Source organism: Carassius carassius, chromosome 1 (genome assembly GCF_963082965.1).
Source record: "Carassius carassius chromosome 1, fCarCar2.1, whole genome shotgun sequence".
NCBI lineage: Eukaryota > Metazoa > Chordata > Actinopteri > Cypriniformes > Cyprinidae > Carassius > Carassius carassius.
Genome location: NC_081755.1, coordinates 30,185,578 through 30,212,628, shown reverse-complemented (window position 1 = coordinate 30,212,628; position 27,051 = coordinate 30,185,578). Strand labels below are relative to the sequence as shown.

General features: G+C 40.2%; 1 protein-coding gene across 1 annotated transcript; it reads left to right on the top strand.

The window, feature by feature from the left end:
- Positions 1-1,889: 1,889 nt before the first annotated feature.
- On the top strand, positions 1,890-26,443 carry LOC132144786 (germ cell-specific gene 1-like protein). Its single transcript, XM_059555361.1, has 5 exons — positions 1,890-2,446; positions 8,361-8,408; positions 14,609-14,761; positions 23,539-23,650; positions 25,915-26,443. The coding sequence occupies exons 1-5, from the start codon at positions 2,158-2,160 to the stop codon at positions 26,225-26,227; spliced, it is 915 nt and encodes a 304-aa protein (XP_059411344.1). The 5' UTR covers positions 1,890-2,157; the 3' UTR covers positions 26,228-26,443.
- The last annotated feature ends 608 nt before the right edge of the window (positions 26,444-27,051 follow it).

The following is a 27,051-nucleotide window of genomic DNA, read 5'->3' as shown; positions in this document are numbered from 1 at the left end:
CTCTGGTTGTGTTCTACTGAAGAAACAAAGTCACCTACATCTTGGATGCCCTGGGGTAAGCAGATAAACATCACATTTTAATTTTTGGGTGAACTATCCCTTAAAAACCGCTATATAAATAAAGATGACTTTATATGAAAGGTGATTTTTCATGATAGCCAACATTTCAGCCATGCCTGTAATGCAGCTCACAGTCACTGACCATGTATGGGCTGATAATGTAAAATTCTGGGCAAGTTTTCTTGTGTGCACCCATTTTTAACACGTCTTGACTGTGGAGAAGTGAGATCCCACAGTGCGACATGATCATCATGTTTGTACAGTCTGACAAGCAACAATCGTAAAGGACTAAAAATGCCCTGGTGTGCGCCTGGTTTTACTTTTTATGAATATGAAATGAGTAATGCGTAATGTTACTTTTGAGTTAATTTTTAAATCAAGGCTGTACGGAACCCCGCACATGACATGCAAGAAAAATAAATATATTGTGTACATGATTTACCAATTAGTTCCCTCAATTTACTAAAACGTGCACACGATTACTATTGCGTTCCCTCGATTTACTATTGCGTTCGAATTAGTAAATCGTGCGCACAATTTATAAATCGAGTGAACGCAATAGTAATCGTGTGCACATTTTAGTCCATTGAGGGAACGAATTAGTAAATCGTGCACACAATTTAGTCTTTTTTTTTCTGCGTGTCATGTGTGGGGCTCCGTACGGCTGGGCTTGCTTGTTTGTTTTTTAATATAAAAAACTTCTTCTTTTACAAATGTAAAAGTCTTTTTCAGAACAAATTAAATCAACACGCCTCAGGCTGAAGGAAATTCATAAAAATAAATTCATGTCTGTACAGTAGAGGGTGCAAGCTCAAAAAAATTGCATGAAGAATATGACGCAGGAGAATAAAGTTCAACACTATTCAGCAATAACAAAAATGAAAAATTTGCCATTTTTGCTCAGTATATGGTTGAATTGCATCATTGAAGGTCAGTACCAAAGACACTGGTTAATAAAATGGGAATAATACATAAATTATATTTGTCTTATTTAACATATTTCAGTGCTTCCCAAACCTGTCGTGGAGGCCCCCCTGTCCTGCACATTTTGTATGTTTCCCTTATCTAACACACCTGATTCCATTCATCAGCTCGTAAGCAGAGACTGCAAGAACTAAACTGGGTGTGTCTGATTAGAGAGACATACAAAATGTGCAGGGGGTCCTCCAGGATAGGTTTTGGAAGCATTGACATATTTAATTATTGCAGGTTTGTATAATATTCTGAGTTTGCATTTGACTGTTTTTATTCATTTGAGGAACAATATTTTTTTCTGCAGGTGAGATGAGTAAATACATGTTAATGTTCAGTCTAGAGGTACAGTAACATCATGTTCACACAGCACACACAACGCCTCAGCACTTACTCCCGATTTCTCTCAACATGGCAACACGAGACCTGTCAGTCAAGACATGGGATACAAAGTAACTGGCGATACTTATTTAAAAATATTTCCTTCTAATAAAATGCAATGCCTTACTTTATTACTTAAAAAGTAATCGCATTACGAAACTCGCGTTACTTGCAATAATAAAAGACATTTAAGGGTTGGCTAACTGTGCTTGAGCCGCAAAAGAACAACTTCATCTGTGCACCAAAAATGACTAATAATACGTCGACTGCAAGTCTCTGTATAATTCGCACACTGACGTTATTGACCCATAATTACTTTAACAAAATAAATTAATGATTCCAGTAGGTGCCAAAAACTGTTTCACATAAGTTAAAATATAGCCTACCAGACAGCAGAGCAAGAATGAAATAAATAATAAGAAAGGGAGACGCGCGCGCATAGAGAGAGAGAGAGAGAGAGAGAGAGTCACAACAGTTGGCAGCGTGAGTGTCTGTCTTAAGATGCCTCAGAGATCTTTCTTACTTGAGGCACGTCACGTCTGTCTCCACGCGAATGGATCCACCTGCGCGCGCCAGATGAGTGACGCTCATTTCATATGTGTGAGGATCGAACCTGTCGCTGTCACTTCGGGCCGGTGAGCAGAGGTGAGGTGAGAACCTCTGCGCTTTCCTCACACCAGTCAAGATTTTTCAGCCCGGTTTGAATGAACTCATTCAAGTGTGCGAGCCACATCTTATAGGACTATGAAGACCACTCGAAAATGCCGTGCTCTGCTTTCTGTGGGGTTAAATCTGCTGGCACTCTTATTCTCAACGACGGCGTTCATCACGACCTACTGGTGCGAGGGGACTCAGAGGGTCCCCAAACCCAACTGTAGTAAGGAAAGACGGCATAATTGTATTGACTATGGGGTGAACGAGACAGACCCGAGTAAAGTTCACTATAGCTGGGAAACTGGTGACGACCGATTTATCTTTAGGCATTTTCATACAGGGATCTGGTACTCGTGTGAGGAGGATATCCATGGAGGAGGTAAGGGTTACATTTCAAGTGTCAAAAAGCTCATCCTAAAGGCATTCATAAGAATCGATGGTTGATATTGTTTGCTTGTCTTTAACATGGTGTTTATTTATCTATTATTATTATTTTATTTTGGGGGGGGGGCTGCTTATGTCTCAAACTTTGATAAAATATATAATAGTCCCATATTTGTCTTCTAGGCGTTAACTTACTTTGAAATGTATCCATAAACTGTGTGAATCAATATCAACGAGTGCTGTTATTAAATGCTACCTCTTTTTAAAATGTACATTTGGAAAACGTATGAAACGTTGGTCACACTTTAGTTTGTGAACTACTATCAACTACTCGACAGAATTGGTCCCTAACCTAAAATGTTACCAAAATGTTTTAATTTATAACATGTACTGTACAGTAGGCTAGTACAAACTTTGGTTCATTGTTTTAGACATGTAGTAGGTGAAAAGCTGCGTAAAAAACCCCCCTGCTATCTGTCAATTTACGTCCATTAGCTTTCATTGACATCATCAAATATCAGATTGTATGCAATAAAATTAGTGTTTTTGTGCTGGGGAAACTTCACCATGTCATGTGTAAAGCAGTGTGAATGTGTTGCGCAATGGATTGGAGGAAATGATTGTGTGCCAGAAGCTTTGGAAACATCTGTCAGGATTTACTTACTCTCAATGAGTTTTGAGGAACTTGGTAAAGGCGCCATTAGATAACCACGTTCCCCGTGGAACACAGTGAAATAAGCAGCTCTTGCATAGCCTCATATTTTTAAAGAATGCCCTCTCTAAAATGATTTTTAATCAGATGGGTTCGTTTTTCATAAATTCTATGTTAGATCATCTGGAGTTATTGGTTAGTAAACGCACATCAAGATTATCCTGCAAAAAAAAAAAGGAATAGAATATGAAAGGAAAAGGCGACTGTGTCTTTTGCTTCTTCACATGTTTAATTAAATCGTTTTTCAGAATACTCTTTCAAATTTATGTCCAGAGAGAAAACCAGTGCTTTAATGTCCAAATAAACTACAGTGGAACAAGAAATTAAGAAATCTTTACTTGCATAATTTCAGGGAAGGATTTATGGAACTGGCGGCCCAAGGCAAATATAGCAATGGGGCCCTATACATTTGCACACATTTACCTAGATCAAGCTTAAGGTTGCTTTTTCGTCGTGATGCTTGCTGCTGCACAATGGTACCACATTATTGTGTCCAATGTTTCTACATATTTTGTGTATAATAGAATTCTTTCATTTACATTTACATTTATTCATTTAGCAGACACTTTTATTATTTCATGTTGTAGACCACAACATAACAATTGATTTACTGTTGATATACAAGTTTTAACAAGAAAAACTAAATCAATTTTAAAATGATAACCTTTAAACCATTTTTTTTAAATAAAAGGGAAGAGTCGGAAGTATCAATTTTTATATTATTTAAAACGGATTTATGTGGGTGAATATTCGCATTGGTCTGAACTAAAACTGCAGACTGGATTATTGAAAATGCACATTCATTCTCTGCCAGTAGGAGGTGCTTTTGGAACGTCAGATATATAGTGGTTTCCCCTGTAATAGCTGTAAACAAAGCAGCTCAGTTAGTAAATTATACTTTATCAGATAAAATTAAAATGCGATCGAAACTTTTCTGAAGACAATCAATTCCCTTAAGAGGTTCATTCATATAAAAACTTGAATTAGTGAAAATGAGAAAAGTTTGAAAAAATATAGCCTATATTGACGAGGAAAGTCCACAGATGAGTTACCAGCGTAAGCCTACATTTAATTTTAGTCATTTTAACTCAGGGCTGTCGATCAATTAACATATATCATTGCGATTTATCTCATGATTGTCATGAGTTAACTGGTGAATAATCACAATTTAATTGCACATTTGTATCGGTTTTAAATGTATCTTAAATTAATACTTTTCCCCATAGTTTCACAGACAAGGCTTAAGCCTGTCCCAGACTAAAACACATGTCTGAGCTGTCTCAACTGAAAATATTTTACTCGTGACATATCTTAAAATATGTCAGTGTCATTGTTCTGTGTCAAGATGGACACCTGTAACATTTTCTTCAAAGGCTTTTTTGTAAAAGTTGCTTAAATATCTTAATTTAACTAAGGCCTAGTCCTGGCTTAAGCTACAGTAAGCAACGTTTGTGAAACCGGGCTTCAAGTTTTTATTCTCATCAAAATGGTCATGGACAAATATGGATGCTTTATGTAATTTATGTTTATTATTAGTGAAACCATAGTTTACAGAGCATGAAGAGTAGACATGTTTCATAGGTCATAGATGTTTTTCAAAGAACTTGTTTATGTCTATTAGTCACATGAAAAAAAAAAAATAACAAACAGAAATATTAGATTCCTATCCTATTACTTCTCTTTCTTTCCACTGAGCAATTTAGATTTTCGCAAGACAGGGCAGCACACTTCTTCTGAACATGCAAAATGTACATTTATTGTACCACATACTGTATTTTGATGCAGCTAAATTCTAAAAACTGTTTTCATTTATATATTTGACTGTTTCTGTTGGCAGACAACGAGATGAATATGAAATAGTGACTGAAACACGACCCATTAAGACTAACCAGTTCTCCTTTCCAAGATGTTAATCTGCACAAAAGTCCTGATTTATTATCATGCCGTTGTCTGATAAAATCAAATAGGCTACACACAAGATAAAGACAATAGCTATGCTGCGATTTCAGCTATACTTGCATGTAAAATTAGAGAAACAACATATCTGTGTCTTAAGTGAAAGCGCAGCTCCTTTCACCCACTCGCTGCACAGAGCAGACGCAGAGAGATAAGTGTCAGATTCAGGTTTGCATAATACTGTATTTTCATTTGCTACAAGCAAGATACACAAGAAGCACGTTCAATTCTGACACGCAGATGGTTGTCTTGGTAATAAACATTGTAACCAGCAACCGTTCGCGTGTCTGCGCTTAATGCGCATCTCGTATATGAAAAACATTTTTGGGGGCCCTTGGCTTTTGGGGGTCCAAGGCAGTCGCCTACCTTTGCCTAATGGGTAAGTCCGCCCCATACAATACATTATGTATTGGTACCATCAATCATGTGAAAAAAAACTCTGTTTTCCAAGAGATGCTAAATAATTTGTTTATCTTAAAATTATTTTATTGCTCACAAATACTTGAAAAGAAAAAAGAAGTCCAAGGTTGATTCTGTAGATCATTTCACTATGACAGAGCACTACAAGGTCACCAGATAAATCCAGGAAACAGTGGTTGCCAGGTTCAAAGTCGTCTGTGATCAGATCACTGTTCTCAGACATACTGACATAATGTCTTTAATACACAGACATAAACAGAAAGTTTATATTGTATTCAATTTAATCCAACAGACTTTGTCTAGGGAGCGAGAGAAGGTCAGCGTGTGTTACGCTGATGAGGATTATGTTAAGGTTTTTTTTTTTTTGTCAGCATTGCTGTTAAAACCCTCTTCTATCTAGTGATCAATGGGATTTATGATTAATCTGCCAACAGTGTTAGACAAGCTTTGTGCTGAAAACTCATCAGATGTCCACACAAGTAGCTCAGCTCAGTCTTTGCATAATGATTTATCGTCATCATTAACATAATATTCCAAACCTATAACATCTTTTAATGCAGTATCATCTTCCAGTCTTACTAGTGCATCAGTAGAAGAAAACATAAAAAAGTAAAACAAAAGCCAAGATAGTTTTGACAACTGGTCGGTTGTCAGTTACTTTTATCTATTCCCTTTACATCTTGGTGATGTTTTGAATCTCTTTCTTGTAAATACAGAAGCAGTTTAACTGCCTAAACTGTTGAGCCATCAATAAAAGATTTATAAAGTGACTAAAACATCCAAGAATTTGACGGATAGTTCCGGAGGTTGAGTGGCAAAGTCAAATTCATAGACACCATGAAAATGTTGAGTGCTAATTAATAAATCATACTTAAAGATCTCTTCTCTTTGCCCATTGCCTGATCATACAGTACCACATAATAATGCTAATGGCCATCAAATCATCCACTCTCATTACCAATGCAATTACCCTCAACCAGCCTCAGATAGCAGATTAAACCCATTAGAGGCCGATCACAAGCCAGGGGGCTTTATTCGTATGGAATATTGGAAGAACAGGAATGGATGGAATGAAGATGATTACAGATTTTAGGTCCATAATGATTGAGTCAGCCCATGTCATTCTGATTCCCACAGGGTAGGCATTGGAAAATGAACGGCATATTCTTCTCATTATGCATGTGATATGATTACATCACGTTGTGCCTAAGATTAAGTATTTAAATGCTTAAAGCATATAGATTTGTGTAAATTGCCCATAGATTTCTTGAGTAAGACATCTCTGTAAACTTTGAAATGACAGATTTTCTTTTAAAGGTTTAAAATAGCTCTATTCAAATCTGTGAGTGACCAGTTTACAGATTAGTCTGTATCAGCAAAAGGGACTAAAATGTATCATTGTAGACATTCCATGTTATTCATATAAATGAAATGATTTCCACAAGTGCCTCACCTAACTGGTGAAATAAAGCTCACTAGAAATTCAATTACTCATGTTCTTGCATCACCAGTCGTTTTTGGAATCGGTTAATGTATTTCTCCCGGTGCAGTGAGATTCCTTATTTAAATTGAGGAGAGGTTACCATGGGCCACTTATCTGCCTGGCAGATGGATTATACTCCCTCCGGGGACCTTATTTACTGAAGAAAAAGCTCAAGGGAGATGTAATGAGAAAAGAAGTGCACTTAGAAGGTCCAGAATATGAAATCCAGAATATGATTCCCTGTCATGTTCAATGGTCATGTTCAACCTAATGTGTCACACTCTAACTATTTTCTGTCTGATTCTTTCTTTACTTCGGCTGTCGCTACAGAGCAGGTCTCTGTAAGGAACCACAAGTGTTCCAATCCTTTGTTTTGATTTCACTGATTGAACCTTTAAAAGTCTCATTCTTCCCGGCTGTTTGGCGGTGCAATTTATCGGCATTCATTTGAACTGCTTTTGAACTTTAGCCAAGTTTTTAAATGCTACTTTAAATCTTGATTTCCTAAGGTAATAAAACATTGAAAGCTTGTGGGATCTGTAATGTAGACGATGCCGTACATAAAGTTTTGTTGAGTCTGACAAGCCTGGAATTATGAGTGTTGTGTCTGCAGACTTATGCAGCTTGCTAATATATTTATTACATTCTTTGAACTGGGCCACACTGCAAGCAAAAATTGAGCCACATATAGACACAAAGGAATGGTTTGAAATGTTTTCTGCGCATGTGTTGCTGTCTTCACATTATCATGCTACTTTGGATAATCTCTCACTTCTATATGACCTCTGTCTTTTAAGCAAAGCTTAGCATCTTTCACCCCTCCACTGGCAAGATTATTATTAAAACTTGCAGTTGCACACTGAAGTTTTATGAAGGAATGGCCTTGAGTCTCAAATTATCCTCACCAGTTTCATTAAAAGTCCAATTTGAGAGAATTCACCAAAAACTCTTTATGTTCTAGCCCAGAGACACATAGGACAATCTTAATTATAACAGTTATTTTGGTCAAACCATAGACAATTGGTTTACATGTTTTATCAAGGCAAGTACAGACCCTACACATTTTTATGATTGCTAGTGATTAGTTACAAGAAAAGCATGTTATCAGTTTAAAAAGCAACAAGTGTGCAAAAAATACATAGAGCTTAACACTAAGAAACACCACAATGTCTTTAGACAAAAACTGAAATGATGGATTGATCCAAGGGGTAGCTGACTGCTAAAGCTGTCTTATCACTGGAAAACAGCACTGTAAAGATGAAGCTGAGCCCTCTGACTCTCGGTACACAGAGCTTGTAGAGCACAGATGTTAACTCTTCGGTTGTCTTGTCTTTCCAGGTGAGAAATGCAGGAGTTTTATTGATCTGGCCCCGGCATCTGAGAGAGGTGAGTAATGGCTGTCATTAGAGTGCCGTTCAGGCTTGTCTGACAGCACACACCTAAACTCACAAATGACGGATCTCTTATGTCCGCCTTTGAGCATCCCTGCTTTATTATTTGATGCATGCTACTGTACATATGTGGTACTTTAACTGATGTACGCATGGTGGAGTGAATGTTGACATTCTCCAAGCCAGGAAAGGACAGGTTATGTGCTATATGGTAAACTGTGATGTAAAAAGTGTATTAGAGTTGTGCCTGTAATAGGACATGTAAACCTGCTTAGAACATTTCCTTATACTGTCCCCGTCTCAATCATTTATTTTCTTCTTTCCACTGTTCTATGAATAAAAAGTGTGTAATGATAATAATGATTACAAAAGACTGCTGCAGTGTCACTCTTTAGTAGAAGGTGAGGGTGTTTCTTCAGCAGACACTTTTATGTGGCAAGGGTTCATTTGTATAATCTAACAGATTTCAACATGAAGTTCACATTTAACCTGGGGAAACTTTTGTCATGCTTTTCAAATACCCTTTATGTATAATTTATACTATTATTCTTGTCCCAGGCCAAGACCTTTAATCTTAAAGTCTGAAAATCCATTATAAATGAGGGTTAAACTTGATCTAAAAGAAAAGTCAAAGGAAATATCACTTGTGAATAAATTATTTTCAGTGCATCATTTCCAATCAGCCTAGTAATAAAAAGTCAGGGTTTTTCCTACATTGAAAATTTTTTGCCGGCCGCCAAAAATATTTTTTGTCCCGCCAAAGCCTTATTTGATCTGTAATTTTTTTTTTTTTGAGTGAAGCAGGCTACTGATGTAGTGACGGAGAGAACGAGCACAGCGTCCCTCCCCCGCGCGGGCGCTCTCCGTTTTCAGTTCTGTTTTTGCTCTCTCCCTCATCAAAATCAGCTGATCCCAGGGTCGTCGCTAGTGGGGTGAAAGTTGGTGACGATTATAGGGGCACACGGCTGAGGGGGTGTCCCTGGCGATCTCAACCGTCTGGCTGAGGCCAGCCTAAAAAGACGCTTAGGACAGTTGACAGGCCACTGTTGCTTGTGGTCACAAAAGCTTGCCATTTTCACTTGTTTTTAAGCCTTGCCACTTGTCGATTTAAACATTAAAAAGAGTTTAAAGCATTCAAACACAAGACGCGGAAAAGCTAAACTGAGAAGCTGTTACTCGCGAGCTGTGTTCGGTGAGCACGCGGAGAGAGAGTCGCGTCTCAGACAGCAACACTGAACCGAGCTCTCCTTTGTGAAGTTCTCCTCGAACTTCCTCCTGCACCTGAACGAACAAATACAAATCGCAGTTTAAACAAACAGAAAAGGATGTTAAAGAGCCCAATTCAGCACCGCACTGTTCTGGTGCTCAGAGCTCATGCAGAGAGAGGCGTCTCAAAACGCCTAAACACTGAATTTGCCTTATTTTGCTCTTGTACCGTCAAATACAAATACCGTCAAATTCATACCATCTTGGAAAGTATGTTCGAAAAAAAACTGTCGGTTATGTCTTAAGTGAAAGTAAAAAGTTTAGAAAAAAAATTTGACGTGTATTATATTGGATGGATTCATTGTCTCTTAAAGTGACCACGCCTAATTTAGCTATATAGCTGCTGTAATGTTAATCCAAGAAAATGAAAGAAGGAAAATCACACACTGTTCTTGACTGAATTACTTTATAGTTTAACAAGAATTAATGCACAGTCAAACCAGCAATTATTCCGACACCAGATATATTTTTTTACTTGTAGGTGCAGGACACTATAATACATTTATGCAGGCGAGTATAGCAAAATATAGTGAACTGCGACATATTATACCCAAACATTCTTCATACAGTGGACCACTAGTGAAATTGATTAAGAATAATAATAATAAGAAGAAGAATATTGATAATGATAATAATAATAAAATTGGGACCAAAAATTATTCAGCACCATATATAAAAAAAAAAAACAGTTATGAGGTGTTTTGTGTGTGTGTGTTGACAAATCTTTCGCAATGTCCTAACAGCTAGGATTCCCACACAACACGTCCGCTAAAGTCTGATTTGTGACCTAATGACTCCTTTGAGCCGATTCATTATAGAGCTGCAACTAACGATTATTTTTTCTGTCAACTAATCTAACGATTATTTTTCGATTAGTCGACTACTCTAACGATTATTTTTATTACAATAAATAATTAATCTAGTGTTCTTTTTTTGATTAGCTAATGAATCCTTTGGATAACTTTACAAAAAAATATAAGTACAACTTCTAATATAATATTTCAACCTTTATTCATTTTCAACCAATGTGGTTGAAGTTTTTACAGTATACAAAAATAAAGAGGCAAAGAAAATTATTTTGCTATGGTAAATATGAGTTTACGATAGCGCTTATAATTAAACCACAGTAGCCACAAATTTACAGTTGTCTGAGACATCATGAAATGTTCTTTAGCATCACAAACCATAAAATATACTCAGGGTTCTGCTATGGTTTAGCATGGTTTCTGGAGCTGATCTGGATCTGGAGCTGATTCGGGGTAGCTCGGTGGTTTGTGACTGTTGTCTCGCGGCACGCTGTCTTTTAAGGGGCCGTTCACATATCGCGCTTTTTGCGCGCTCAAGTTCGTTATTTCCAATGTAGGCGCACGGTATGCACGCTCATAATAGAAGCGACGCGCATGCGAAAACAGGCGTGTCCGCACCGCATCGAGTTAAGAACATCTCAACTTTTCAGAATGTCGCAAGTGCACCACGGGTCATGTGACAAGAACTAACCAATCAGCTTCATCGCTTCCCGTAACAACGTTGAAAGCTCAGCTAAGATGAAGGAACTGCTGATCACAGCTGTATATGGATTGCCATTTTGAAATAAATTTAGTAGCAGAGCTACTGGAAGCGATTTTTAGTGCTGCAAATCCATTTATCCTTTGCTGAAATTTCCGCATCTTCAGGGAGAGAGCACGTCATGGTTGCTTAGCAACGACAGACATCCCAGGGGTGCAACTGCCCTAGCGCTTTGGAAAGAAGGAGAAAGCGGCACGACTAGCGTTTTCCACGTGTTTTAGGTGCGATATGTGAACGGCCCCTAACGCGTGTTTGAAACCCGCGCCAACACAGACTTACTTTATTTTTTATTTTAACACCGTAGAGCGCCAGGATGTTTTCCTCTGAGGTGCTCGTGCATCGCAGTTGTGCTGCCGTGGTACACCATATCGTTTTTTTCAAAGGGAACAAATGGCAATTTTATTTGGCCTCTGTTTGAAGTATTCCTATACTTTTGATAACAGTGGTCTCTGTTTTTGTGATAGAATGCAACTTTCTCCATTCCCAGTATGCCATTACGCGAGATGTAAACAGTGTGACGCGTCGACACATTTCACGCACGTCAACGTATTTTTGTAGTCGACATAATCGATGACGTCGACGATGTCGTTGCAGCACAAATTCATTATAATGAATGGTTAAAGCAATTGGTCTGCCCGTCAGTGTCTGAATCGAATGGATGACCATGTCGGTCAGCCACCACCGAAGACCAATTTTGACCCAGGAAAAACCCTGAAAGTGTGGAAATATTTAGGATGCATAAGGTTATTTTTCCAAAAATTTAAAAAAAAGACACAATACATAGTTTGATACTGTAAAAATGTAACACAAAATGTGAAACTTGTGTGTCTGCTGTTAAAATACAAATTAAACTGTAAACGTGTGAACATTTATTTTCTAAATATCAAAAGGACCTGTATTTGAAGAAACACCCACAAACAAAAGTGTGCTCCAATAATGACTACAAATGTGACTTTTCTTTGAGGTTACGTTTGATAATGTGATGCGTTCTTTTACTAAAAATCATTTTAATGGCATGCTTTATTGTTGATGTTTTCTTTGCGGTGGCAGAGCCTTCACAGGGGAAACATCATTTTGAATATGGATTTTTTTTTTTTCCAGTTCAGGGGATTGCTGCATAATACATCTCGCCTTGAACAAATCTGGAGATAATACTCCGCAATCAAAAAGGAAAATGAATTTTGCTTGCAAATTACATCTGCCACAGTTCCAGGGGAGAATATTTGCAAGGCAAACTACACCATCCTCTGTTCTCTTTAGACTCCGGTTTTTATCTTTTAAGTCATGACTGACTCTCAAGGTCTCCAGTGATAATCACATTTGATACAAAGCTGCTGATATTTGTGGAATCAGCAGAAGAGTAATGGTAGTGCATTTTGATTGAAGTGTTTTCAGATTCACCCCTCTATCTAAGTGTTGTCTTGTACAGAAACTGCAAAATTATAGTGAGAAATTTGATTTATGACTACCAAATATACTCAGTTCAGGCTGACTGAAGATATAGTGCTTCTATCTCCATCCTGTCTCAGTGATGCCATAGTTAAGACAATGTCAAGCCCTTAAATTGTTCTTTTCTCTTGGACAGCCTCAAGGAGCCCCTGAGAAAGTTGACACATTGTTTATAGTTGCCTCTGAAAAATGTAGGGCGTACTTTCAAAGGTGCCCCGTTGTGTTTGAACTCTTGAAGACAAACTCTCCAGACATTAATATTGCATAATGCCATCATATTTCAGGTTAAAATGCTTTAATCACTCACCACCTTGGTTTCTCTCAAAGTCTGTCATCTTTTATTCAACGTGTGTGAGGGAATGCACTGAGAAGCCTCAAATGAAGCCAAATTTCACAGTGGATAATGGGTAGCACAGGTGTAGCAGCAGACTAGACTGTAAGGTGAACTCTGAATGGAGAGAACAAGCAAAATAGTGTTAAAAATAAGCTCTGCTATCTCTTCAGAACTCTCCTCAGAGGAAGCTCTGGGGCGAATGGGATTTCTGCTAATTAGGAGGAGCTGATTGCTGTTATGGAAACACCCTGGAGTCAGTCTGATGAATACAATTATGTTTCCCTAATCTCTTAAAAATACTTTTATAAATAAAATAAAATAAAATAAAATAAAATAAATAGAGATTAAACATTCTTTTAAAACACATGGGCAGCATTGTTTCAAATTGTGGCTAAAGAGAAAGTCAACTTCTAATAAGTACTCAGCAACGTTTATGCATTTCTTTACTCCTATTTGTTGTATTCAACATACAAAATCCAAATGCTTCTATTTTGGATTTCTCTCTCTCTCTCATTATTATAATTATTATTATCATTGTAATATACAACAGTTCAAAAGTTTGGGGTCAGTATGTTTTTGTTTTGTTTGTTTGTTTAAAGACATTCACACTTATTTTCAACAAGGATTTTTTTAATTTAGCGAAAGTTACAGTAGAGACTTTTTTTTTTTTTTTTTTTTTTTACATTTTACAATTTTAATAATGTTGTTGTTTTTTTTATCCTGATAAATAAAGTTTCCGAACTATTAAGCAGCACAACTGTTTCCAACATTTGTAATAATAATAATAATAATAATAGTAATAAAAGATTGCACATCAAATCAACATAATGATTTCTAAAGGTCAGTGAAGGCTGGAGTACTGACTGCTGAAAATTCAGTTATACCATAAATGTAAAAAAATTATAAATTAGAAAACAACTATTTTAAATTGCAATAATAATTTAATATATTACTGTTTTCTAATTGTGTTTTGTCTCAAATAAATGCAACCTTGGTGAGCATAAGAGCCTTCTTTCAAAAACATTTAAAAATCTTACTGAGATTTTTTAATGTTTAAATGGCATTGAACTCAAGCTGCATGACCTCCACAGGTTTCTGTAAAACCTGATGATCACATTCTTCAGCATGATTTGAGCTGATCCAAAGAGCATCTTTCTATTTGTAAAACGAGTCACACAATCAGTTTTACATATTTGCTTAATTATTAGTTGCATAGAAATATTTATGAATTTTAAGTCATATAATTTCATTGTTTAACATTGTTCAAATCTTTAAACTCTGTTTATTTTCAGGTTTAAATTTGTAATTTGTAATATGCTCCTTCATGGAGCGGTTATTAGATATGGCTGCTCATATCTCTTAGTGACCTTATTCTTAAAACACCTTTCTGCTACCTGCTCAGCTGAACTCAACATAAAGAAGAACTATACAAAAAAGTGTCCAAAGCATGTCCATTTAGATGCAGGGGGCAAGTTGTTAAATTCCCGCTCAAATCTGACTGTGTGAATAAAGTGACAGAGAGAATTATGGGGCAACAGCTGAGCGCTTTCCTCACCAGTGTGTGTGTGTGTGTGTTGCAGGTGTCCTTTGGCTGTCAGTTGTGTCTGAGGTGCTATACATCATGCTGCTGGTCGTTGGCTTCAGTCTGATGTGCCTGGAGCTTTTTCACTCCAGTAACGTGATCGATGGACTCAAACTGAATGCCTTCGCCGCAGTCTTCACTGTGCTGTCAGGTAGGCCTTCACCCTTGTCCCCACCTCACACTTAGAGAAACTAATTGTGCATTACTTCTTTACATTTAGCACCCATAAAGACACACAGCCTGTTCGGTCTCACCACTGTCACAAATGATGGTGACAAAAGAAAGTTTTGGGCTTGTATAATTCATAAAGTATTATTTGTAATCTCTGCAGAACCTCAGCACTCATTCAGAATTGGTTATTGATTTGGTAGTCTTGAGAGATCTTTTAAATGTTACCAAAGAAACAAAATACTGTTTCTTAAGACATTTCCTACAATTTTACCTGAGTCGTTTTTAAAATGGCAACACTTCCTGTTATCCAGTACTGTTAAAAAGTTTTGGACAGTAGGAATGGTTTTTGAAAGAAAAATGTCTTAATTATTAAAAAAAATGCTATTCTTTATATTAATATTAGGCAGCAGAACTGCTTTCAGCACTGATAATAATAAGAAATAGCACCATATTAAAATGATTTTCTGAAGGATCATGTGACAATAAAGACTGGAGTAATGGCTAGATATATCTCTATCTATCCATCTATCTGTCCATCCATCCATCCGTCCTGTTCGTCTTATCTATCTATATATTTGTGTGTATGTGTGAATATTTGAATTTTTATAATTCCTGATGGAGGGAACGGAGACGTTATGTCGAACGACATATGGGGTCTCACTTGGGAGGCCAATCATCTCTGAGTTTAAGAGGAAACGGCAATGAAAATTGGCTAGTGGATTTAACATACCTGAGCCACTCCCCGTGCCAACGGGTATAAATAGGGTGACAGGTGCATCCACTCACTAGGTTTTACGCTGAGGAGCCGAGAAAGTGTCCCGGCAACAGCGACTGGTTCAATGTTGTGGCATGGGGACATAACGTCTTTATGTCGAGTAAAGAGTTATGTCGAACGACATATGGGGTCCAATGGAAAACGCCACAACCTGAACACCGTCACAACCCTGTGGCGCTGCAATTATCGGCAAGACGTGGCATGCCACAAAAGCTACGCTTAAGGTCGTAACCTTCCCAAAGCCCCAGCGCAAATTCACTGACCTTGCTACCGAAGGGGCCAGAGGGTGAGTACATCGCTGCTGGGGAATGCCACGCTGCTGTTCCACCCACATAAAGTTAATGGAAGGGATTTCAACCTTCAGTGAAAGATTGCTTCAAATCTTCCCTATTTGTTCTTTCAGCTTGGCAAGACAATGGGGAAGCGAGCCTTAGGAAAAGGTCGCTACGGAGACCACATCCTACTCGTAGGGAGGTGACATGTGGAGATACCGATATGGACTGACCCAGGGGGCAGTACATATGGATGGGGTCTCTGAGGCAGGTCCTACCTTAGAGTAGGGATGGAACGGCTGCCAGAAGAGACTGACAGAACGGGTCTGTCAAGGGAAGACACGGGTTTGCCAAGAGGGAAACCTTACCGTGGAAAAATACACATATGGGATTACCTGTAGGGAATCAAGCCATATGGACACCTAGACCAATAGAGGGGCTGACCGGAGCTCCGGGCATGCTAACACCAGTACTGGGCCTGGCGACAGACTGCTCCGCCAAGTCTGACCGCCGAGGGTGCTGGAGGATGCTCAACCAGGGTGCGCCAACGGGGAACTCTACTTGGAGAAGAAAGGAGCTCGCATTCCTGTGTTAGGGGGAATGGCGCAGCAAGCGTGACACCCAGCCAGCCCTTCCTGCCAATTTACCTGTTACCCAACACACGGGAAGAAACTGGCTCTACACAAAGGTTGTAAAACCTCGCGAAGGTGTTAGGTGTCGCCCAGCCCGCAGCTCGACAGATGTCCGCCAGAGACGCACTGTGCATGAGCGCATAGGAGGAGGCCACACTCCGTGTGGAGTGGGCCCTCACCCCCAGGGGGCACGGCTCACCTTGGGAATGGTACGCCAAGGCGATGGCATCCACTATCCAGTGGGCCAACCTCTGCTTGGAGACAGCCTTCCTCTTCTGCTGACCTCCAAAGCAGACCAGGAGCTGCTCAGAGCTTCTGAAGCTCTGGGTGCGGTCCACGTATATGCGAAGCACTCTTACGGGACACAGCAACACCAAGGCTGGATCTACCTCCTCCAGGGGCAGCGCTTGCAGGTTCACCACCTGGTCTCGGAAGGGAGTGGTGGGAACCTTGGGCACGTATCCCGGCCGGGGTCTCAGGACAACGTGAGAGTAGGCTGGCCCGAACACAAGGCACTCTTCACTTACTGAAAATGCTTGGAGGTCCCCGATCCTCTTGATGGAAGTGAGCGCAATCAGGAGCCCTGTCTTGAGAGACAGGAACTTAAGCTCGACTGAATCCTGCGGCTCAAAGGGACCCCTCTGAAGTCCTGTCAGGACAATAGCGAGGTCCCACGAGGGAATCAGGGGTGTCCTAGGAGGATGTAACCTTCTGGCAACCCTCAGGAACCTAACAATCAGGTCATGTCTCCCGAGGGACCGGCCGTCCACTGCATCGTGATGGGCTAAAATAGCAGCCACATACACTTTCAGGGTGGAGGGTGACAGCCCACGCTCCAGCCTTTCTTGCAGGAAAGAAAGCACGACTCTGACTGGGCATCTCCGGGGTTCTTCTTGGTGCGAAGAACACCAATTTGTGAACAGACTCCACTTCAAAGCATAGGCTTGCCTCATAGAGGGGGCTCTAGCCTGAGTGATAGTGACCACCGCTGGTGGCAGATCACTTAGGTCTGCCGCGTCCCATCCAGAATCCACACGTGGAGGTTCTAAAGATCTGGACGCGGGTGCCAAATGGTGCCAAGATGCGCCAGGGAGGGGCTGTCACGAGGAGCATGAGTTCCGAAAACCAGGTCCGGGTGGGCCAGTAAGTCTCAACCAACAGGACCTGTTCCTCGTCCTCCCTGGCCTTTCACAGCATCTGTGCGAGCAGGCTCACTGCCTCATATGGAGCCTCATATGGAGCAAATGGCCTCATATGGAGCAACCTGAGCGGCGTGACTGTGGCTGCGAATGCCATATGCCCCAGGAGCCTCTGAAAGTGTTTCAGTGGTACCACTGTTCTGCCTCTGAAGGAACTCAGGCAGTTCAGCACTGACTGGGCACGCTCGCTGGTGAGTCGTGCCGTCATACTCACCGAGTCTAACTCCATACCGAGATAAAAGATTCTCTGCGCAGGGGAGAGCTTGTTCTTCTCTCGGTTGACCTGAAGCCACAACTGACCGAGGTGCCGGAGCACCAAGGGAGGATCGAGACATGAAAGTACGCATCTTTCAGGTCGATCGCTGCAAACCAGTCCTGGGGATGAACGCATTTGATAATGCGTTTCTACATCAGCATCTTGAACGGGAGCTTGTGCAGGGCCCGATTCAGGACTCACAGATCCCGGATAGGCCGAAGGCCACCGCTTTTTTTGGGTATGATGAAGTAAGGGCTGTAAAACCCTGTCCTCATCTCGGTTGGAGGGACCGGCTCGATTGCATCCTTCGCCAGCAGGAAAGCAATCTCCTCGCGCAAAACAGAGGCGTCCCGGACTGCCACCGAAGTCTCGAGCACGCCATTGAACTTGGGAGGTCACCGGGCGAACTGAATCGCGTAACCGAGTCGGACCGTCCGAATGAGCCAGCGTGACGGGTTGGGCAGTGCAAGCCATGCTCCCAAACTCTGTACAAGTGGCACCAAAGGGACAGTCGACATCAGAGAGCTGCACGGGTCCGATTTTGTAAATCTGCACCCGCCCGTACCGGCAGTGCTTAAAACCGCATCCGACCCGTTTTCCGACAGCAGCACTAATTAAAATCCGCACCCGACCCGACCCACTTAAAATAGAACCGACACCCGACCCGCACCCGAAATCAAATCAGTTAAGCCAATCACATTAGACACACTTTTTTCAAAGTAACGCAATTTCGTCTAGCCTACATCAGACAATTTTGGGTGTAGGCCTATAGTAGGCTGTGTTATGCATCCTGATTGACTTCATGATTAGTTAAATCTGTTTTGCACATGCTTCGCCACAGAGTTAGCAATTTCAGACAGTACAGGACAGCATCTGTCTGATTCACTTCACGTCTGTGGGCATTAAGCACAGCTCAGTGTGGCCCAGGCATGGCGCCAGGATTCCAGTTTTGGATGGGCCAGACCAATTGTAGGTGGGCCTTAAATTAAAAACGTAAAAAAAAAAAAAAAAAAAAACGATTATCCAATCACTGCTTAACCTAATAAAAATATTGACTAATATAGCCTATTGTTATATTATCTGTGCGTAAACATAATATAGATTTTAATAGCTTGATGCTCTTTAAATATTTTGTTGCATTGTTAAAAATTTCGGTGCATAGGACAGACCTAGCCGCAATCGCTATCCATGGTTCTGACCAAAGAAGAGCGCTTTGGAATCTCCGTTACGCATGAAACGCAACATACCTGGGTTGCGTTTCCCGATAACGTTTCTCTTAACGCGATACGAAGAGACAATTAAGGTATAACTTAACTAAAGGTATACTACCACTAAAGGTATATCATTGCTAGGCATCTTCAGGGCTATCATCCACTCGCGAGGCGCTGGCGCCCTTCCTAGCAACGGCAGTGTTTTTGGTAAAACATGATTTCATTAAGTTTTTTTTTATGGAAAACTCTTTTTAAAAGATATTCGTTTTTTATAAATTTTATCTTAATTTTGATCAATGTTTTATCAATCAATTGCCCGTATTTAATAAATAAGAAGCAAAAATATAGCAGACAATGTAATAACCCTAAAAAATATTTTGCTACCTAAAAGTTAAAGATTTTTTGTGTCACGCATGCATGCATGTCTATTTCCCTCATATTAAATATAAAACGCATGTGGACTGATATTTTTCCAATGTCCGGGCTCCTTTATTAATGGAGTATATAAACAGACGTTTCAATATATTGGTATTAAATGCATTTTCTGAGAATTTATATTTCACGTTTTTACTGCAAATGTCGAAATACGTGCTCTTTGGTCCGTCAGTGCTTGAGTCACTGATCACATTAGAATAAAATATCTCATAATAAAATACAAAATTGACTGATTTATGAATGTATATGCATAGTTCTCATCAGTCGGAAATACAGAATAATGCTTTCATTTGTTGTATTTTTGTTTCTGAAAGAAAACAGAACAACAATAGAGTGAATCATACCACCGTCTGAGGTTGTGCTTCAAGTCGAACGCTCCCATTTTTAAATAGTTCACAGCTGAGCATCGCGAGAGGCGGATCTGCGCCAGAGCGCGCAGGTGAATGAGCTGCACAAAGTCATTTTCAGATGCAATTAAAAAAAAAAACCCTGGTTAGCCTAGATTAGGCCCATATTCACAAATGTGTTAGCTATGGAATGAAATATCTGATATTCTGATTGTCAAATATATGCAAGTGGAAGTGTATTGTTGTTTAAACACCTTTATAACGATCGCATTAGTGGAGCTTATGCGCGATATAATTTTATGACACAAATTTTGAAATGTAGGCTTAAATCAAACACATTTTAATTCAGATTCTGTATATATATATATATATATATATATATAAACGGAAAACAACGAAAAAAAAAACAGCTGGCTGATCTTTTACGTCTGTTAACTAATGACTCATGCAGCCGTTCGCGCGGTTGTGATTTTTTAAAAGTGGAACGTAGGCCTATTTTTACGTTTGCACGTGACTGTTTTGAACCCGTGTTTAGACCCGTGTTTCCCCTGTGTCCGACCCGACCCGCACCCGTACCTGACACAGTTGGTACCAGAACCCGTGCAGGACTCTAGTCAACATACCCGCAGTGGTGCAGCGATGGGGAGCTGTGTCGGATGGCCCAGAAGGCATCGCGTTCCGAGTCATCACAGCCACACTCCCACGTTCCCAGAGGAACTGGCCAGAGATGCGTGGAGAGGCGTTGCATCTCCGAACCACGACCTCTTGACCGCTGGCGAAAGGGGTGTCCTGGGTGAGAATGAGGAGGCAGTGCGTCGCTCATCGTCAACCCGCGAGCCTTGCAACTCGGATGAAAGGGAAATTGCTCTTCTATGAAAAAGTGGGTGCCGCCGGCCATTGGACCAGCGGCGGAACAGAAAGAAACAAAAACTGAGGATTCTCCACCCGGCCCTCCTCTGGGGGAAGGAGTGGCTCTGTCTCCGCCAGCTCCTGAAGAGCAGTCTCCCACATCTCCGAGTTGCCCGTGTCAGGGCCGCTTAGTCGTCTTCCTAGAGGACTTTGAAGCCAGAAGTGACACGGGGGGCGCCGCTCTCCTGCGCAGTCTGGAGGACGCTGAGGCTGAGGCACTGCCCGCGACTGAATGGTGGCAACCGGAGGATCACGTCGTGGCGAGATGTGCTGTATGGCCTCAGTCTGCTGTTATTCTCTCAGGAACTGCTGAGCACAGCCCCTGACAGTGTCGCCACGCAGGACAGCCTTGGGGTTAGGAGCATCGAGAAAGTGCACTTTGTCAATGTCTCTCATACAGACCAGACTGAACCAGAAACAGCACTACTGGACCACCAGAGTGGACATCGCCTTCACGAGGGACTGCCGGAAGGGTTAGGTCAGTCGCCGTGCGTAGCTCCTGCATCAACCTCGGGTTGGTTCTGCCCTCGTGCATTTGTTAAAGCCTTGGCTTGGTGAGTTTGCAGGATAGCCATGGCATGCAGAGCAGATGCAGCTTGGCCCGCAGCACTGTAAGCCTTGGCAGTGAGAGCGGCCGACAGTTTACAGGCCTTGGGTGAGAGGCGCGGACTATTCCTCCCAGTGGCGGTGTTTTGCGGACACAAGTGCACCGCAATCGCACTCTCCTGCTGGGGAATGTCGACGCACCCCTAGCTGCCCCGCCATCGAGGGTAGTGAGGACGGAGGAACGAAATGAGTTGCTTCCGGCCATAAAAGGGGGCCATCCATGACTACATCACTTCCCCATGCACATCCGGGAAGATAGGAACCAGAGTAAAACGCTGTTGTGAGCCGCGCTCTACACTGAGAACCAATCGAACAGCCATGAGCACTCAGGGCTGGGCGGTGCATTCACCTCCATCCTGATGCTCACAGCTGCCCTGGCAAGCACGGCTGTCAACTCTGGGTTCAATTCGGCAGTGGCGACAACACCCGAGGGGGGCAGCCCCGCCGAATCTTCATCCACAGAGGTCAACAGCCCATCCCCGATGATGAAATCGACATCTGATCCCCGGCGGCAAACTGAATGACCCGTTGGGACTGCCATAGGACACAGCAGATGAATGGCTTTTTTGGAGTATAACAGCTTTCATACAACCACTCGGCTCCGAATCTAATGAGTGGATGCACCTGTCGCCCTATTTATACCCGTTGGCACGGGGAGTGGCTCAGGTTTGTTAAATCCACTAGCCAATTTTCATTATCGTTTTCTCTTAAACTCAGAGATGATTGGCCTCCCAAGTGAGACCCCATATGTCGTTCGACATAACTCGTAGTGACCGACAGATAGGGAACCTTGATTTTCAAATGTTAATTTTTGTTGTTAATGTTTTATTAAGATTCTGTGAAATCTGTTAACTAGGTAATTTCACACTCGAGACACACTGATTTGAGAATGAGATGATGTGGAGAAAACAGAGATCTCCCTGGACTACATCTCTCTCCATCTACAGTCTAGTGCATCATGGGTAAACCTCAGCAGTTACAAAACCAGAACAGCTTCTGCTTTTTGAATTTCTGATTATTTGATTTGCTGAATACCCAACAGTCTTGTTCATTTGGGGCCTTAATGCTTTTTAATTCCAAGTGCAGCCGAGAGAGAGAGAGAGAGAGAGAGAGAGAGAGTGAAATCACCCATGCAGAGATGAGCCTTCGTGTGGTTAGCTGACAGCGGTTAAACACAAGTTAAGATAAACGAAATGGGCTTTAAACTTTAAAAAAAAAAAAAACCACCATGAAAAAACACATGTAAGCTACTAGAAGTATAACTGATGTAAGAACTAAAAAGCAACAAATGACATTAATAAATGTCAATTGATTTGAAAAGCATTTTTGTTGTGGTCAACTGATAATATGATGTAAAATCTGGGTTATTATCAGGCAAAAGAAAAAAAAAACTTGGAAAAATTTGAGGAAATTGTGTTAGAATAAAAAATGTATATATAGCAGAGTGATATATTTGTCAGTAGAGTAACAAATTGTATTTAAAGTAACATAGGGTAAAAAAGCTAATGTTATGCAAGTGAGGATTTACAGTTACATGTTTCATAACAACTGCACCTTATTTATCCCTGAACAGTGGTGTTATTAAGCCCGGCTTGACACTAGATACACCCGACACACTGAGCCTGCTGTATGTGATTGGGAACAGGTTCTACCTGCACATAATGCAGGGATTTTGTCCTGTAATCCAAAAGATCAAAGGTTAATAACAGTGTTTGTCATAGAGAAAATCTGTATTGCAAGTGTGCTTATATCATCTCCATGACGTAAATTGTGTACACAGTTCCAGAAATATACAAACACATCCATAAACTGGTCCTAATTTACTGACCCTCATTTCAAATCTGTGCCGATTTTCTGTGGAACACACATGGGGATTTTTAAAAAAATGTTAAAAAAGTTCGTTTCCATGCTGGATCATTGAGTCAAAGAAAGTGGAAGAGATTCATGACTCAATTATTCAGTTTTAGAAGTTCAGAAGATAACATCTGTACTGTGTTACAGTACAAAAACAGTACAAAAAGTCATAGAGGTTTGGAGTAAATAATGACAAAACCATTTCTATCCAGTGAGAAACAACGGTGAAGTTACCCATTGTATGTGTGGATTCTTCAACAGGTCTTCTGGGAATGGTGGCTCACATGATGTACACACAAGTTTTCCAGATCACAGTCAGTTTGGGACCAGAGGACTGGAGACCTCACACATGGGACTATGGCTGGTCTTTCTGGTAAGCTTTCTCTGATATTTCCAATCGAAATATGCATCATCAGCCTAAATTTGATGAATATGCAGTGAAAGAAAGAAAAAACGAATGCTTAAATTCAGGAAGGACATTATAAGTAATCCACGACTGCTGTATTTTGAGTCATTCGAAGTCATATGATAGCTTTGCGTGTGGCTGTTGAAAATTCACTTTACATTCGCTCTTGCTCAGGTAGTGAGAAGTAGTATCATCTAATTTGTGGTTAAACACTATATATTTTCAAACTCAGAATATTTTCACCCTTAGTAGTTCCTGATCAATAATTCAACGGGATTTCTCTAGAGCAGTAGCTTAAGGTGCTTTTACTGTACATCCATCCTGTGTTATATAATTCACCAAGGCAAAGAGGCGAGGCGTTCTCAGAAGTCACAGATGTGCGGTTGTCTGGTCCTCATTCTGCCACAAATTAATCTGGCTCTTGCTTACTATCAAAATATAGTAAAAACTGTAATAATATGATATATTATTGCAATTATACCTGTTTTATATTTAAATAGATTTTAAATTAGAATTGATTCCTGTGATGGCAAAGCTAAATTTTAAGCAGTCAGGAGTTTTATTATGTGATATCGAAATAATTTATCTCTAATTTCCAAAATGCTTATATTTTCTGAAATGCTGCCATATTTATATAATTAGGAAAGATGTTGTAGGTCAAATACTTGGATTGCAGAATTGGATACTAAACATTTAGTGCTATCAGTAGACTGCGACCAATAGTGTCTTTTTGGTGAAAATCCAGTTTCTTGTCAATATAAAGTTTGAAGTGCTTTTACTCTCTTTATATCAGTGTTAAAAGTCTTAACTAAACTTTTCCATTGGTGTTTTATGTTGCATGTTAGCTCTACAGTGAATTTTTGGAGGGAGTCTCTGTCATTTAAATTTTTGGGACCATGCCTGTCTGTTAGTGCAGAGAGTGAATGGCTGTACTGGATCTCCCAGCAAATGATTTGTGTTATTTTGGCACTTTGATATAAGAGACATGCACTGGGGTTCTGACATGAAAGTGGTATTTACATTGGCTGAATTACCACAGATGCTTGCCTGGCATCCATTAGTCTAGGCAAAAATTGCTTCATTTGTCCTCTGCCATCTGGCCAATTTCTCGTTTTTTCCCTCTATTTCTGTACTACCTTTACTACCTTACTGAATGGTAAGAACCTGAAAATGAAAGAGTAATTGAAGTTTTAGCTTCAAGGTTTATGTTCCCCAGCTCACAAGTACAAATACTGAACTCTCATGGTTTTTGATTGGAAATAGAAGGTAATTTACAGTCTATAAATCCCAGACACTTCTTGGTGAATGCAACTTTAATATTCCTGATAAATAAAAATAAAGAAAAAAATTAAAGAAAGAAATTAACTGTTTCAGATCATAGATAAAGAATTGAACTGGCAAAAAAGAACACAGCAAAAAAAGCAGTCATTTTAGAAATTCTGTATAGTGAAATTGTTGTTTTTTTTACATTTTACTAAGAGAATGAATAGTTTTAATTTTTCTTTCTGATGTGCTTGACTGGGTTTCTGCATTAAACAAAGCTTTTGAGTGATTTGTGATTGAGCACATCATTGGTAGGACCTTACAAATTAATCTACAGATTTCTCTATTATAAATTAGGCATATCAACACACAAAAAAGTGTAATAGTTTAACTAATGTAATATTAAGTATGTAACAAAGTTAATAATTTAAAAAAAAGTTTGAATATTTTCATAGCAAATATAAGCCGTTCCTCTAAAAAAACGCATTTTCCCCTACAATTGTTCTGCTTGACCTGCATAGACTTTAACACTGGTGACAATAAGCACACATTAGAGATGAGCTCTTAACATCAACACACAACAAATAACTAACAGTGACAAAAACAAAACAAACAAAAAACAGAACTGAAATAAATGCAGCAAACAGCAAAAAGGTTGCACCTTTTTTTCATGTTGCAAAGCATTCTGGGAGCTCATAAATTGTTCAGAATGAAATAGTTTGTTCAAACAAATCCTTTAGTCTAGTTGTGACAACATTCACATTCAGATTCGCATTTTAGTAACTGTGCCTCAAAAAAAAAAAAAAAAATTATCGAGCTTCAATAATTTTTTTTATTTATTTAAAAAATAGTTTTTTTTTTTTTACATTGTTTGACAATGTGCTATCATATGAAAAAAAAAATAAAGATGCAAATCAATAGCATGTAAAGTCACCTATATTTTTCATGTGTGTGTGTGTGTTTTACAGTATGGCCTGGGGCTCATTTACGTGTTGCATGGCTGCCTCCGTCACCACCCTCAACTCCTACACAAAAACGGTCATTGAGTTCCGGCACAAACGGAAGCTCTTTGAGCAAGGCCTGCGTGAAGAGCAAACCTTCCTGGATCCAGAGGCCTTCCATTACTTCCGTGACAGGTCCGTCCAGTCCATCTCCAGCTCTATAGATGTTTACCCGAGCCACGGAAGCAGCCATGGGAGCAGTCGCGGGAAAATGCGCTCCCCTCCGGCTCCAGTGGACCAGAGCGACAACACAGAGTCTCTGGGAGAAGAGCAGTGCTGAGAGGACCTGAACTCAGTACTGCACAGGTGGCCTTGCTCGGACTGGATAAATTGGAATACTGATGAACTGGGATGCGAGGGGTTGGAATGTTGAATTTCCTTTTTTGATACGCATTATGAGGGTAAAAAATGGACATGCGTAACAGTATTGATCGAGGCGTGCAGGTAACAAGCTGAGCCTTAGCGTAGAGATATCAGTGATTGTAAATAAAATCATGAGGAAAGGGAGCATTTTTTCCCCCATCGGTAGATAGCTGAGGTGGGAAAACCATACGACTTACACTGTCGTGAAGACTGAGCAGTGCGTGCATCAAAGCATCTGTCGGTCCCTCGCCCTGACAGCAAGACATGCTCCTGAGTATTTATCGATCTTACACAGTATGTGAGATGCCCTCCTCCCTTGGTGAGATCTGCTTTAATATGCCTTCATGTTACAAACAGCAGAGTAGAGTACCGTTTAAATCCTGCCTTCAATACTGCTGCAGCTGAACACAGGAGAAGCACAGCCCATTTCAGTTGCATCATCCACTAGTAGGTATACAAGGTTACTGCCACTTGGATTTTGCCTGTTTCTGTCCATTGTCATGCATTACTGGCTTGATTAGCAGCAGTCAGTGATTGTAAACCCTGACCCCAAATCATTTTTTCTTTTGTAATATTTTGAACATCTTATTAATGTACATACGATGAATGGAATTCTATCTATTACTGAATGTACTAAATTGTATATTTATCTATGTATGCACTATAATCCTGTCTTTTTCATTTGATAAAAGAGGACCAGAATTGTCATCTTGAATTTTTTTTCAAGTTTATTTTTAGACT

Coding starts and splice junctions, on each gene's coding strand:
- LOC132144786 (XM_059555361.1), top strand. CDS start 2,158: ATGAAGACCACTCGAAAATGCCGTGCTCTGCTTTCTGTGGGGTTAAAT. Junction 8,409..14,608: donor GGCCCCGGCATCTGAGAGAG/GTGAGTAATGGC, acceptor TGTGTGTTGCAG/GTGTCCTTTGGCTGTCAGTT. Junction 14,762..23,538: donor AGTCTTCACTGTGCTGTCAG/GTAGGCCTTCAC, acceptor ATTCTTCAACAG/GTCTTCTGGGAATGGTGGCT.